At 47.7% G+C, this 13,801-nt stretch overlaps 1 protein-coding gene across 1 annotated transcript in view; it reads left to right on the top strand.

Moving 5' to 3' along the window:
* Positions 1-13,801, top strand: part of LOC119444434 (arylsulfatase B) — a 69,608-nt gene that overhangs the window by 26,703 nt on the left and 29,104 nt on the right. The window contains exons 5-6 of the mRNA XM_037708835.2: positions 740-850; positions 13,507-13,632. Coding sequence (XP_037564763.2) covers positions 740-850; positions 13,507-13,632 — 237 coding nt within the window. The remainder of the gene's footprint in view (positions 1-739; positions 851-13,506; positions 13,633-13,801) is intronic.

Consider the following 13,801-nt stretch of genomic DNA (forward strand, 5'->3'; position numbering starts at 1 on the left):
ATGCATATGGGTGAACGAGCTCACGCACACATGTACAAATCTTGGTGCACCGTTTACATTGAGGGCACTGCCCCGAGAGAAAGGGTCCGAGAGCCCCCGACCAGATGGAGAGGAATAGAAGTTGCATAAAAAAGACCGCTTTTATTATAGCGAACCGAAGCGTTTGCAGTAGTCGCGTGTACATTTCACAACAAAGCGGCATTGCACAAAACTAGGCAAATGGTGACGACAATAGTGCGCCGACAGTGCAAAAAGTGAGTGGGAAAGAAACAGTAACGAAAACAGTTGCAGAAGGAACGTACAGGAAGAAATGGCAGGACGAGCTTACGCCTCGTTAACAAGGAAAAAGAAAAACCCCGTGCCTCGTTCACAGCTTTTAGCGGTCATGGTCCCGGAGTGACTCTGGCCAAACACTGCCCCCGCGCCGCTTTATATAGACGGTGCGTTCTTAACAAGAGCCCGCTCGCCTGCGCTTCACGAACATTCCTGCTTTATGGGGAGGGGGGGGGGGGGGGGGGGGGGGGAAGACGCTGCTCATATCCCCACGTGTGAGAGTGCCGCTCGCGCTGTGAACGGGGCTCTAAGCATATATGATTCCTCCAGACCACATGGACAATCTCATAAAGCTGGGGACAATCTGATAAACTGTATCTGCTTCTATCCTCAATTCAGCCTATCATTTGACACTCTGGTTGCCGACTGGAGTGCTGAAATAGCGGTCTTATTGATCGAATTCCAGTGGCACCTGGGATACTTCAGCTTCAACTACACTCCAACCTACCGTGGCTTCGACAGCTTCCTCGGAATGCACGTCGGTCCCACAGATTATTACACTCATGTGCTGAAATGGGTGAGTGTTCTTATGCGGTTTATACTAAGCTTCCATACCGCACTGACAGTTTACCTGTAATTCCCCTTGTAACCGAGAAAGCGGTAAAACACCATCGGATAAAAGCAAAAAGAGCCGAGGGCGGGCTGGAAGTCGTCAAATCGGTGCAACCCGATAAACACCACGCTTAACTATTTATAAAAGTTCGTGCTTTTGGTAGCCAAATCTTCCCTCAAAGTAGCTGTGAAGCTATGTTATTTTCACCATGGTGAGTACGAGTTCGAAAAGCAAAGATGGAGAAAAGAAAGACAAGACAGTCTACTGTTGCGATCCATTTACTTGAGAACTCTCTAATAGCACAGTGAACAACTAGACATTATCTAAACATATGATGCAGTCGTCAGGAAGTGCGGACTTCTGAACAACCCGTCCTTTTTACAGCGAATATGTCTATCGCTAAGCCATGGCGTCCACGCGGAAGAACTATCATCATCAGCAATGGCTCGAGCGTCGTCTTCTTCCACAGCTGGCTCCGTTGCCGCTCATCATTCCAGCGTAGAATTTCACTTCTCGTCTGCCGTCATAAGGCTACGTTTACGGGTGTATGAACCATTACTTAGGGGTTGTGAGCCGTTCATTGCCTTACGTGACGGACAGATTTAATAACAGAGGTGATACGTGAATGTGTGTGCGTACCTATCGTCACGATGACCACCGATCAGGACAATAAATATGTTCTTACCTATGTTCAAAATTCTGTGCCACCTCTGTGTCATGCGGTAAACAGCTTCGCTGGTCATCCTCCTTCACAGAGAGGAATGGCTCGTGAATTTTTACAGCGGAGCGGTTATACGCTAGGTTGTGGCGGTTTGTGGGCGTAGGCAATAAAGATGGCGGCCACCCCAGAGCTCACGGCCAGCCGATCCGGGTAATAAAAACGGTGATAAAAGCGAATCCCCGGGTATGCCCCAGCTTCGTGTAATCGCGAGAAGTGTCAAAACATATTGTGATGTAACAAACATATCGTAATAAAACAAGTAAAACCGGAATAGACGCTGTTTAGTATGGATTGCGATTTGACGTCACCGGCTCTATAGGCAAACCACGTAATCAGTTCCCTTCCACCCATGCTATGGGTAGACCGCGTGTGGTGAAGACTGCGGAAGAACAGCGCGCTCGCGAAGAACACCGTCGTGAACAGAAGCGGGAATGTGCGCGGCGACAGCGGGCCTCATCTTCAATGCGACCTGCGATGTGGACAAAGCGCGCTGAGTGCTGGTAGCTTCGTATGCACTGTGCTTGTTTTCTCACTTTGAACAAAGGTAAGAACATCTTTATTGTCCTGATCGGTAGTCATCGTGACGACAAATACGCACACGTATTCGCTTATAACCTCTATTAAGCATGTTCGTCACGTAAGACAATGAATGGCTCATACCCCCGGAAACGCGGCCTCCCCATTACGACGACCGAAGAGAAGTGAAATTCTACGCTGGAATGAAGAGCGGCGACGGAGGCAGCTGTGGAAGATGACGACGACGGCGAACGCGTTAGCAGTGGCACAAGCGTGTTCGCGCGGTTGCGCCAAGGGGCACCAACCAGCCAGCTGTGGAAGATGACGACGCTCGAGCCATTGCTGATGATGATAGTTTTTCCATGCGGACGCCATGGCCTAGCCATAGACAGCTTCGCTGTAAAAAGTGGATGGCAGCGCCACCTCTCGACTGAAGGTATCACTGCGCTCTATAGCAAGCCTGTACGATTATAGAGTGAATATTTTTTTTTAACCAAGTCTCCTGTATGTCTGCTCGAATGCTCACAAGTGTGAGTGCCTCGATCAGTTCCTTGCCGCAGGAATCATCGAGAAATTTTCATTCTCGTGCAGTGTCACGTTCGTTGAAAGGGAGCTGTACTTTGCTAAACGCTCAGAGTCGAGAATAGAGCACTGCATGGGCTCGGCCTTACCCGAAAGCCCGGGCCGGGTAGAGCAGTTTTTTCTCGGGCTCGGGCGGGGCTCGGGCATGGCGTGTGCTTTTTGACCCGGGCCCGGGCCGGGCTCCGGTTTTTTGACGCGGGCCCGAGCCGGGCTCGGGCTTTCTGGTGGTGTGCATGTAACGTGCAGCGAGTTATTATCGGGCGTCTCAACTCTGAAAAACATATTTTTTGGTCTCGGGCCGGGTTCGGGCCGGTTTCGAGCCGGGCTCGGGCCGGGCTCGGGCCAGGCTCTGGCCGGGCTCGGGCCTAAGATAAAGGGGTGGCGGGCCGGGCCGCGCGGGTAACGTAGATTATTTCCGGGCCCGGGCCGGGCCCGGGTCTCACCATAAAAGTTTTGATCGAGCTCGGGCGGGCAGCTCAACGTAAAAACGGGCCCGGGCCGGCCTGAAAAAATTGTCCCGTGCAGTGCTCTAGTCGAGAATAAGTTTATAACCAAGGTCACTTGGTAAAACGTGATGCGCTTTTTAAGGACTGTCCCGATCGTACGTTCACTGGTAACCAACTAGTGTGCTACAAAAGAACCCTAAAATTTTCTGGCTTTTTGACAATTAATCCACCAGGTCAGTGTGGAACTTATCCCACAAGCGACCGCAGGCACATGATTCTGTTCGTCTGCGACAAAACAGAGATATAACAACGTGCCTACCGTAGTTAGTGCTCCAAGGATTGACGGACGAGCTCGTTGGTTCACGATTACAAAAAAGACGACAGAGGTATACTTGAGAAACATGTTACAACAAGGATCCCAATGACCCCGTGCTGTCTTATTACTATTACTGTTTACGGTGTCTATAACAACTTTAACAATGCTGTGACTGAGGGCTCCTAGTTGTTTCATCCCGTTCCGTAGATAGCGGTGTTCTTTTATTGCGATAGCAATTATATGGACATTACAGCCACATTTTTGTCATCGCCGTCGTCGTTGCCATCGTCGTCGCCGTGAGGTTCCGTATAACGTCTAAAGGCTGTTTCACATGCTACGACTGGAGCGACGAAAATCGGTGCAGTCGCACGCGTCGCAATCCGATTTTTAGAGGGTTCATTTCACATGACTGCGATTTCAACAATGCAGCTGGTGCGCCGCCTAGGGTACTTGCTGCGAAACTTTCTGGCATACCTTGCATAATTTTTCAAATTTAATACGCGTGTTTTGTGATTTAAAAAGGCTTCAAAATTTAATTTGTTTTAGAGTGCGAAGCAGCAGTTTATGAAGTTTATAGCGAGGAGACATGGCGGACGTAAACAGCTGTCGCCGCTGGTCATTCAGCGCTGTTTGCTGTCTCGTATGTCTATTCTGTCCGTGCCGTTCTTCCTGCGATACAACAAATTACAAGAGGACCTATTAACAAGCCCATATAGCTGTGGTCATCACATACGCAGTATTCGGAATTCGGCTGCAGCGAAGTCGTCATGTCAACGCACAGACCCTCGCGCTACCCGTGCTTAACGTCAGCTTCTGAAGAAAGGATGTGTGTATATTGCCTGTAATTTCGCATCAGTGGTTCCTGCTCCTAGTAATATTCTTGCACCAAACTTAGCAGCAAGAACCAATCCAAAAGGCCACGTCTACCCCTGAAGGAAGCCGCAAATGATCTGTGTGTAATTACTGAACTGAATTTGTCTTGTGAGCTTTAATCTTAGCGCCAGCCTGGTCCGTCCGGTGCGGAGCGTGTGCTGTAAATATGTATACAAGTCCTCTCTGAATAAATCGAAAGACGTGAAAGCCGACACCCCAATTTTTAGGAGCTGCAGGCACTTGTGTACGTAGTATCGTAGCATTCTGGCAGACATGGGCGTCGTCTACTTTCTCGTCCTGTTTCTCGCGCTGTTAGTGTGCTGTGAATCTGTATCAAGAAGCTTAATTTAGTATGCTGCAGTACGTAGCGCAGCCGCGTAGCCGCACGGCTAACATTAAATACGTTTTTAGGAGTACGTTTGTTTGTTTAATAACACAATGGAACGCTAACATTTGGTATTCATAGTGGCAAGTGTAAAGTAAGAAGCTATCGAAACTACCCGCTAATATTATGCGTGTGCTTTTACCTACTACAGCACATTATCTTAAAAGTGAGGCTGAAAACCCCAGATAATCAAAAAGATGTGCAACTGGAGCAGGTGCTATGGCTCTTTCCCTGGAAATGAAACCAGCATCCCAATCGGTTAAGCTAGTCATGCACTTAACCTGTATTAGGCCAATGATAGAGCATGCCAATAGCAGCCATTTCAAGCTAGATAAGAAAGTGCAAAGAAAGCGTCAAGGTACAATCTAATCTGGTATTCCCGAACCGATTGTATTAGCAAAACTTCATGCCTCCCTGCATTTCCTGCATTAACCCAATGCTGAAAACAGGGGAAGCCGATTCCTTTTCTTGCTGTTAAAAAGCTGCTTGAATCTCAGTAACATACTACGAATGTTCTGAGGGAAAGTGAGGGGCACTGACAATATCTCTAAGCTTTTGCATGAGCTTTCTTCATGAACAAGAATGGAATAAAACTTTTTACCTTTGCAAGTCTCAGAAGCCAGATGTAGGCAATAAAAAGTTTACCGAAATACAAGCACAGACCGAACACACTTGAGTGGCTGAGTGGCCAGCTGCCAATGTAGCAGCGTCCATAGCTGCTACCTCGAGGTAATTGCTGGGTTACACGTGTGTTTCTCCTATAGCCCATGTACCTGGCAAGGGGAATAATTATGCGTGGTCCCATAACAACGTTGGCTTGTGCTTTTTTTTTTGCAATAGGCGGCGGCCAACTGATGCTGTCTGTTCATGTATTTAGCATTTGTGTGCATCTTATGTGCACGTGTTTGTATCATGTTCTGATTGTTGTACTTGCAGTGATGCAAGCATCTTTTTATTATTACATTGCACCGCATTCTTTTATTCAAGTTTGTGTTGAAATGTACAAAATGCGGTCACCCAGTAATGACCAAGATAGCCAGCAGCATTGGCAAAAAAATATGATGCAGATCCAATGCACTTGCTGGAATCGACATGACGCGAAGCTTTCACGGAATGGTCAATTAAATTCGATAAAACTAAGTGCAATGTGTACAGTTGTCCTTATTTCATCCGATACAACACGTACTCATATACAATGTTTGCTTATGCACCACACAGGTCACATAATGTAATGTATACATAGCTCGGTGAACTCACTCAAACGTCGGCTCACTAAGACTTGGACCTAACCATGAGGCTGAGTAGAATCTTTGTAAATTTGAGTCACAGCAAGCTCAGCTTGTATAATTTTGATTAATATGAGTCAGAGCAAGCTCATCTGAGTATAATTTTGGTGAATATGAGTCAGAGCAAGCTGAGCTGAGTATATTTTGGTGAATATGTGTCAGAGCAAGCTTGGCTGAGTAGAATCTTTGAGAATACGTGTCAGAGCAAGCTCGGCTGAGTAGAACCTTTGTGAATATGATACCCCTGTCAGACGGGCATCCACAAACTCCTTTAGGATAAGGGAGCGCGAAACTTCCTTAGGGAGTTCGACCTCAAGGAAGTTGTGGCCGTGTCACACGGCCAATAACAAGTTTTCAAAAGAAGGCACCAGAGGCACTATCAGCGGCGTTTGATGTTTGTAGAATTACAAAAATGTAACTTCTAATTACGCTCGTAGCTATTATAATTAACGTTCCTTCCATAAAAAATACTATTTATTATATTTGATGCGAAAAATATACACCTCGCTAAAAATCAAAGTGCGCTCGCTAAACATAGCAGTGCTGACAGCGACGCTAGCCACCCTGTGCTTCTCTGTGTTCGTTTGCGGCGTGGAGAGTAGGCTTTGCACGGCTCTGCGTTGTTTTACCCGAACAATTCTCAACATTTCGTGCACTGTGATCTCGTGAGCTTTTCTTTTATTTTGTGCACTGTGCCGTGCAATCATGAGTGACGAAGCGGAAGAAGTCAAGAAAAGGTGTGAGATTGCACTCGCCGTGGCGACGATCGCTTCCATGGATGTAGAGCTCGAAGCTGCTAGGGCAAAAGTGCGCGCCATCAAGCGTCATCTCGTTATTAACAGCCTCATGCTGAATGCTGCTGTGTTGTCCGGGAGACGTGCGACAAGGCAAGTGTGGGCTTACCCACGATGCGCTCGTTGGTTCGAGGAGACGCTGCCAAACCTGGGCGGGCAGAACTTCCGGCAGTCATTTAGGGTGTCGAAAACGACATTTAAATACTTGGTAGACGTCTGCAGGCCCGTGATGCAGCGCCAAACAACAAATATGAGAGAAACGGCGTCACTAGAGAAGCGGGTCGCTGTTGCTTTATATAAGCTATGTTCCTCTGCCGAGGATAAAACAGTGGCCAATTTGTTTGACTTGGGGCGATGGACAGGGAACACTATTTACTGAGAGTTTTTCCAGACCGTTGTTGATGCCCTTGAAAAGCAGTGGGTCAAGATGATCGCAGCAAATGAAATGGCCGACCATTTGCGGGAGTTTTGTGCAGTCACTGGCTTCCCACAGGCAGTTGGAGCACTGGATGGCTGTCATTTTCCTGTCTCGCCACCAAAGGAAAACGCCATCGATTACTACAATTACAAAGGCTGGTAACTGAACTAACTACAATGAGTGGTATCCGAATGCGCAGAAGCAAAAGCTAATTACTACAACTGTGAATCCAGTCGCATACTGGACAAAAATTGGCATAAAAATCTCACCAGTCTTGTTCTAGTTTGTTAATATGCACTCATATTATCCCCCCAAACACTTATCTATAAGTTCATGTCGCATTCGAGCAACTAATTTAGAAACGCTTTATCCTCCTATCATGACTTCAGCACACATGCCTTTTACTGTTATGTTGCAGAAGTACGAGTATTATAGATACCACTCTTTTAAGCTTCATACCTCGATGCAGTGAAGTTTGTGCTGCAAACTTGGTCTTGACCATGACGTGTATTTACTTGCAAGTACAGTGTGATCCTGCTGGCTCTGGTGGACCACAAATACCAGTTCCGCTATACTAGCGTTGGCTCCCCAGGCAGGTGCCACGACGCGCACGTGTTTCACAACTCCATCTTGGCAAGAACGATTCAGGAACCAGCATTTCAGAGCCCAACCATTTGTGTTGGCACTTCTCTTGTGCCCCCATTAATTTTGTGTGATCAAGCTTTCCCTCTTACACCGAACCTCATGAAACCGTTCCCCGGCTTGAACCACACCCCAGAAGAGGGCAACTTCAACTATGAACTCTCCAAAACACGAAGAATTGTGGAGAACGCTTTTGGAAGGCTCAAGGCACGCTTCAGATTTGTGATGAAGCGAATGGAGTGCGACATCAGCAATGCGCCTATTCTCATAAGAGCATGTTGTGTGCTAAATAACATATGCGAACATTTCAATGATTCCGTATCTCAGCAGTGGCTGAATGAAGCGGAGTTGCAGAATACAGTATATCAGCAACCACTTCACACAACAGGCACGCAAGCTGGATGTGGAAGAGATGTCCGAGATGCACTTGTGCATTATTTTCAGCTGCATGGAGACCACTGTAGTCGGGTACAACTGTAGAAGACAGGAGAGGCCCCGCCCAGTTGACCGAAGCGCAGCAGCCAATTCCTCCACGACTAAAGAAATAGTCCCGCTCAAAAAATTGACTTCTTCTAAGATGCGTATTTGTCGGTATAAATAAGATTTGTGTATCTTGACGAGTGGCGAGACAGGCGACTACCACGCGGAAATGGACGGCAATCGCTTTGAGGGCTGCTTCAATGACGTTCTGCAGAAGTTGCCAGCTGGTAGCGTCATTGTTTTAGGCAATGCACCTTACCATAGCCGGCGAGAAGAGAAATTGCCAACGACGGCCTGGAAGAAGGACAAGATACAGGAGTGGTTCACAAGCAAGAACATCACCTACGGTGAAAGGATGATAAAGCAGCAGCTGCTTGAGCTGGTGGCATCTGTAAAGTCACGCTTTCTGAGCTACATCGTAGACAACACAGCTGTAAGGGCCGGTTGCATTGTACTCAGGCTCCCGCCGTACCACTGCGAATTTAATCCCATTGAGCTTGTGTGGGCCAAGGTCAAAAATGGCATCGCTGCGGACAACAGAGACTTCAAGCTGTCCACGGTCAACGCCATCTTGAGGGAGAAAATCAAGCAGATAACGGCGGAAGACAGGTGGAAGAGCATTCAGCATGTGATGGACTTGGAGGCAAAGTTCAGACTTGACACGCGTGGGAGTGAGCACATTCAACCCATCATTATCCAGCTGGGTGAAGATGACACTGAAGAAAGCGACTCCGACTGCGAGCTGTCTGGCATTGAGCCACTCGACGAAGCATAAAGGCTTCTTATTAACGAAAGAACAGCCCTTATTAGGGCTACCAAAATTTTGCCGGTGGGTTCGCAACAGCCAACCATCCATTCCGTGACCTCTCAAATAAATAAGCAGTTCCATTTATGGCATATTCCTTATAATAGAAGCTCAATTCTGATAAGCAACGTCCTGCACACATCGTGCTCGATTTAAGAAGTGGCATAGAAACACATTTAAATGCTGGCATATCTGAATTGAAACACTATTGTTAACCCTGATTATCGTTGGCGGGCTCAAAATGCTCATTCGGGCAGCCACCGTCGAGTTTGACGCGCCCCTTAGTGAAATAGCAGAAGTCGGAGCACGCTTTATGGCTCTGTTAGCAGTCGGCACTGGAAATCGCAGTCATGTCATAGCAGTGCTGGTGAAATAGCAGTAGACAACACGAAACTGACAGCCACTGTTAGCAGCTTGCACGCCAAAGCACATTCATGTGGTTGCGTTGTTTATTTTGGTTATCTGGATCACACAAGTAATACGAATAAGAGAACAAACGTAAAACATCATTAGCTTAGTGAGGCCCAAAATGCTCATTCAGGCAGCCATCGTCGAGTTTGACGCGCCCCATAGTGAAGCCACTGATTGTTAGCATTGGTGGAAAGCAATCAATCGACGGTGCTACACAACACTCGAACGACGCCGCTAGACGCTCGGCTATCTTGTCACACTGCTGCCAACGATCGGTCGTTTGCAAGCTGAGCTGGCAGCAACGAATCTTTGCGTTGGAGGTTGCTTTCACAAATCTTTTCTGTTGAGAAACTCGCAGGTTGGTTTCATCCGCACACGCTTTTCTCATTTATCCTGATAATGGTTTTGCTCCATCACTTCGCCGCGTCCGACGAGGAACGCAGGGCCACAGTACACAAACACACCCGCCGCTCACAGTAGGTACCAGACTTTAGCGAACTCTCCTCGTCGTAACTTCACTTAGGAGCAAAACAAAACACCATGGAACAAACACGCACGATGTTTGTTTGCAGCGGTATGTCGCCGCGGGATCCTGTTTCCAGACGCAGCGCAGCGCAGCGTCACCGATGTTCACTGCAATCTTTCTTCGCCGGCCTACGGCTCAGAACAAACGCACGCGGCACAAATTGTGCATCGTAAGCTCACAATAATATTTCCGGCATGACAGACCACCACAAACAATTCGAATTCACTCTGAGGAAGGGAGACACACAGAGCTGACGCGACTCGGCCCAGTGAGAAGCGAGGGCGGCCATGTTACGCATGTTCTCCGTCGCATTAAGTGTGCGCCTATTGGTGGAGGCTCGTGTGCATCCGCCTTTGAGGGGCAAATGCCGCTGCCTTCTAAAGTTGTATCTGACTATAGATGTAAAGAGTTGGACAATACCAGGAAATATTTTATTTTTTCAGAAAAGCATCTATAAGCTCAACAAGCTTCTCCTGGATGTTCATTTTCCTCTCTCGGAGGACGTTCTCTTCAGCTGTAGCTGCTTCAAGAGCTCTAATTAGCCGCTCGTTCTGCTCCAGCAGAGCATTTTGAAAGTTCTCGTTTGCAGAGGTTCTCTTGCGCTTTCCCGTCCTTCTCACGGGCACAGTGCTGCTCGGACCAGGCCCTGGCGACAGTGGATCTGTGAGCACCACTGCTGCCTCTCCTTCAGCGCCACTCTCCACCAGTGATGTATTGGCACTGACAGGCGCGCCCAACTCCATTGAATAAATTATCTGAAAAACATACCAAAAGTGAAATTGTTCATTTATGACCTCAGAAGCATGGAAATATCCAGCATGACATTCACAGTTGCAGAGAAATAGTAATCAGGTTTACACACCTGCAGTTTGTTGCACTAATGGGTTTAATTGTTGCATTAACACAAAGTAAAAGCTAGTAAAGTAGTGATGAATTCAATAATAGCATGCTAAAATAGCGAGATGGCTTTGTACACCTGCTTACACTGCATGGAACATAACATTAGCAAAATTGGCGATGCCTGACTGCTTGGGGTGCGGAATATGTTACCACCAGTGGGTGCGTTTACTTCTCTGAATGTTACAATTGATGCCAGTATGAAAAAGTAAATATTCGTGGGAATATTTTCTCCACAATACTGTGCTGAACTGCAAATGGGAAATCTCACTTCTTCAACTGTTTCACTTAGGCTGCAGGCACTTTCCTGGGTCAGTGACCTGTCGTTGGATGGCAAGCACCCTAAAAAACGGTGCAGCTCCCTAAAGAAGGGCCATGTTGTTGCTGCCGAGCCCGTGCCATGCTCACGCAGTTCCTTCCTGCAATAACAGAGAAAGCATCTTCAAAGGAGTGACAGAATTAACATTAATTATTACCCACAGCGTCGAATACGGACCGCCCCGCGTTCGTATTTCACGCGCTCAGGAATATGTTGATATATTTTTGATAAGCGTTTGCCTCAGAAACGCAAGCGAGGCGCGCCCAGCTTGTTCTTTGGACATTTATTGTTGTGTTGGCTGAGCGGCTGCGGGCAACTTGTTCGGGCCCAGCATACTCTGTAAACTGCGTGAACCACATGCGAGACTCGGTTGGTTACTTGCGGTTGCCCGTTGATTACTGTGCAAACACGGGTATATTAGTACGTCCACCGCTCGTACGTTTCGCCGGTAGTTGTAAACCTCGTCGAAGATGCCGGCCCACTTCGGCACCTGCAATGTACAGGACGCCTGTACAAATGCGCAAATGTGCCGCTCGCACATTTTGCAACAATATGCGGAAGTACATCGAAAACGCTAGAATTTCTCTCGTAGCGTGCACTTAATATATAACGAGATGCTACTTACCTGTATCGTTGCGTCAGATTGTCGAGTTTTCCTTGCGCTTGCTTTTTCGTTTTTATAATGCCGCTTTCGCGAAGAGCGTCGACAATTGCTGTATACACTTTTGTGTTATGCTTTTCTCCTCTGAGTAGGTGCAGGTTATCCTCCCAGAGGCGAATCAACTTCCAAGTTTCACCTTCAGTCCACGTTGCCCTCGGTGGCGCAGGCGGCCTCGCTGAAAGTTCCGGTGGCGGGTGCTCCATGTCTCGTGTAGAGCTACAAAGTGTTGAATAGACGCGCCTAGCACTAGGCCTATTGCCTACAGGTCGAGAGTGGTCGAGAGTATAGTCCAGCAGCAAGCATAAATGTTGTTTAATTGTACTTGAACGTTTGTTTATTTCAACAGAACTGTTTTGAAAAACACTCGACATTATTATTAATGTAAACCATAATTAAATTCTCAGCTTTACAATAACAAGCATGGGCACGAGAGTACTCCCTTGAGCCGCTGAGGGAGATCACCGATCTCCCTTGACCAAAAGGTCCGTTAAACTCCCTTAGTGGAAGGGCGACCGTCTGACATCGCATGCATCTCCCTCAAGATAAAGACAACGGAGTTAAAAGGAGTTTGCGGATGCCCGTCTGACAGGGGTATGAGGCAGAGCAAGCTCGGCTGAGTATAATCTTTGTGAATATGAGTCAAAGCAAGCTAGGCTGATTAGAATCTTTGAGAACATGAGTCAGAGCAAGCTCGGCTGAGTAGAATTTTTGTGAATAAGAGTCAGAGCAAGCTATGGTGTGTATAATTTTGGTGAATATGAGCCAAAGCAAGCTCCGCTGAGTACAATTTTGATGACTATGAGTTAGAGCAAGCTCGGCTAAGTATAATTTTGGGGAATTTCAGTCAGAGCAAGCTCTACTCAGTAGAATCTTTGTGAATGTGAGTCGGAGCAAGCTCGGCTGAGTAATGATGGGATATGGTTATACGAGTTAATCCGGGCTGCCGTGAAAACAAAGCGGGCGGCAGGCTGTGTCCCCGACGAAGTTAGCTTTCAAGATACAGCGGCCCGCGCGGGCGCGCGCGGCCGTCGGGGCCGCCCGGTGTAAAACCCCCCTCCCCCCCCCCCTCCGTCAGAATCCTCCCCCTGGAGCCTTGCGGCCCGGGCGGGCCGCTGTATCTGCAAAGCCATCTGTGTCAGGGGCACTGTTCGCTGTGCGCTGTTTTCGCGGCTTAGTTCGCGTTGATGCGAGACGCAGCACGAAGGTCAATTCGGTCGCGGCCGCGCTTTCAGATTCCAGCGCTTTGACAACGCGTTTCCGCGGTCATCGAGTGAAATGTGTTCATGTTTGCTTGTGCGCGCGTCCCACCATGCTTGTTCATTGAGTTAGTATGCCTATGTTTACAAGTTTATACGACCGAGAAAACTACTATCCTTACTTCGTATATATGTCCGCTAATTTGCTGTCGCCATAGATGCTTCGCCTTTCGGGCGAAACTGTGACTTTTTTGTAGCCACAGTACTTGACAGTACAAATTCTGACATTTGTGGGGAAAGGTATAATGTTCCTGGACTTGTTTGTGTTTGATCCTTGATGCTCCAGGATGGCCTTCAGGGCCTTGACTTCTGGGACAACACGGATCCCCTGAAGACAGAGAATGGCACATATTCGACTACGCTGTTTACGACAAGAGCCAAATCTATTATCGCCAACAGGGACAAGTCAAAGGTGGGCACGCATTTCTCTTTTGTCACGTTCCCAGCAACAGGTAAATTATGTGTTTCTAAATCACCTAAGAGCATGCAGTAGCGGCCCTGGGTAAAAAGCTGCGCCAAAATCAGCTATCCGGGAAAAAATAAGGGTTAATAACTTTCTACGAGCATGTCTAGACCTTGTG

This window comes from Dermacentor silvarum, chromosome 3 (genome assembly GCF_013339745.2).
Source record: "Dermacentor silvarum isolate Dsil-2018 chromosome 3, BIME_Dsil_1.4, whole genome shotgun sequence".
In the NCBI taxonomy this organism is placed as follows: Eukaryota; Metazoa; Arthropoda; class Arachnida; order Ixodida; family Ixodidae; genus Dermacentor; species Dermacentor silvarum.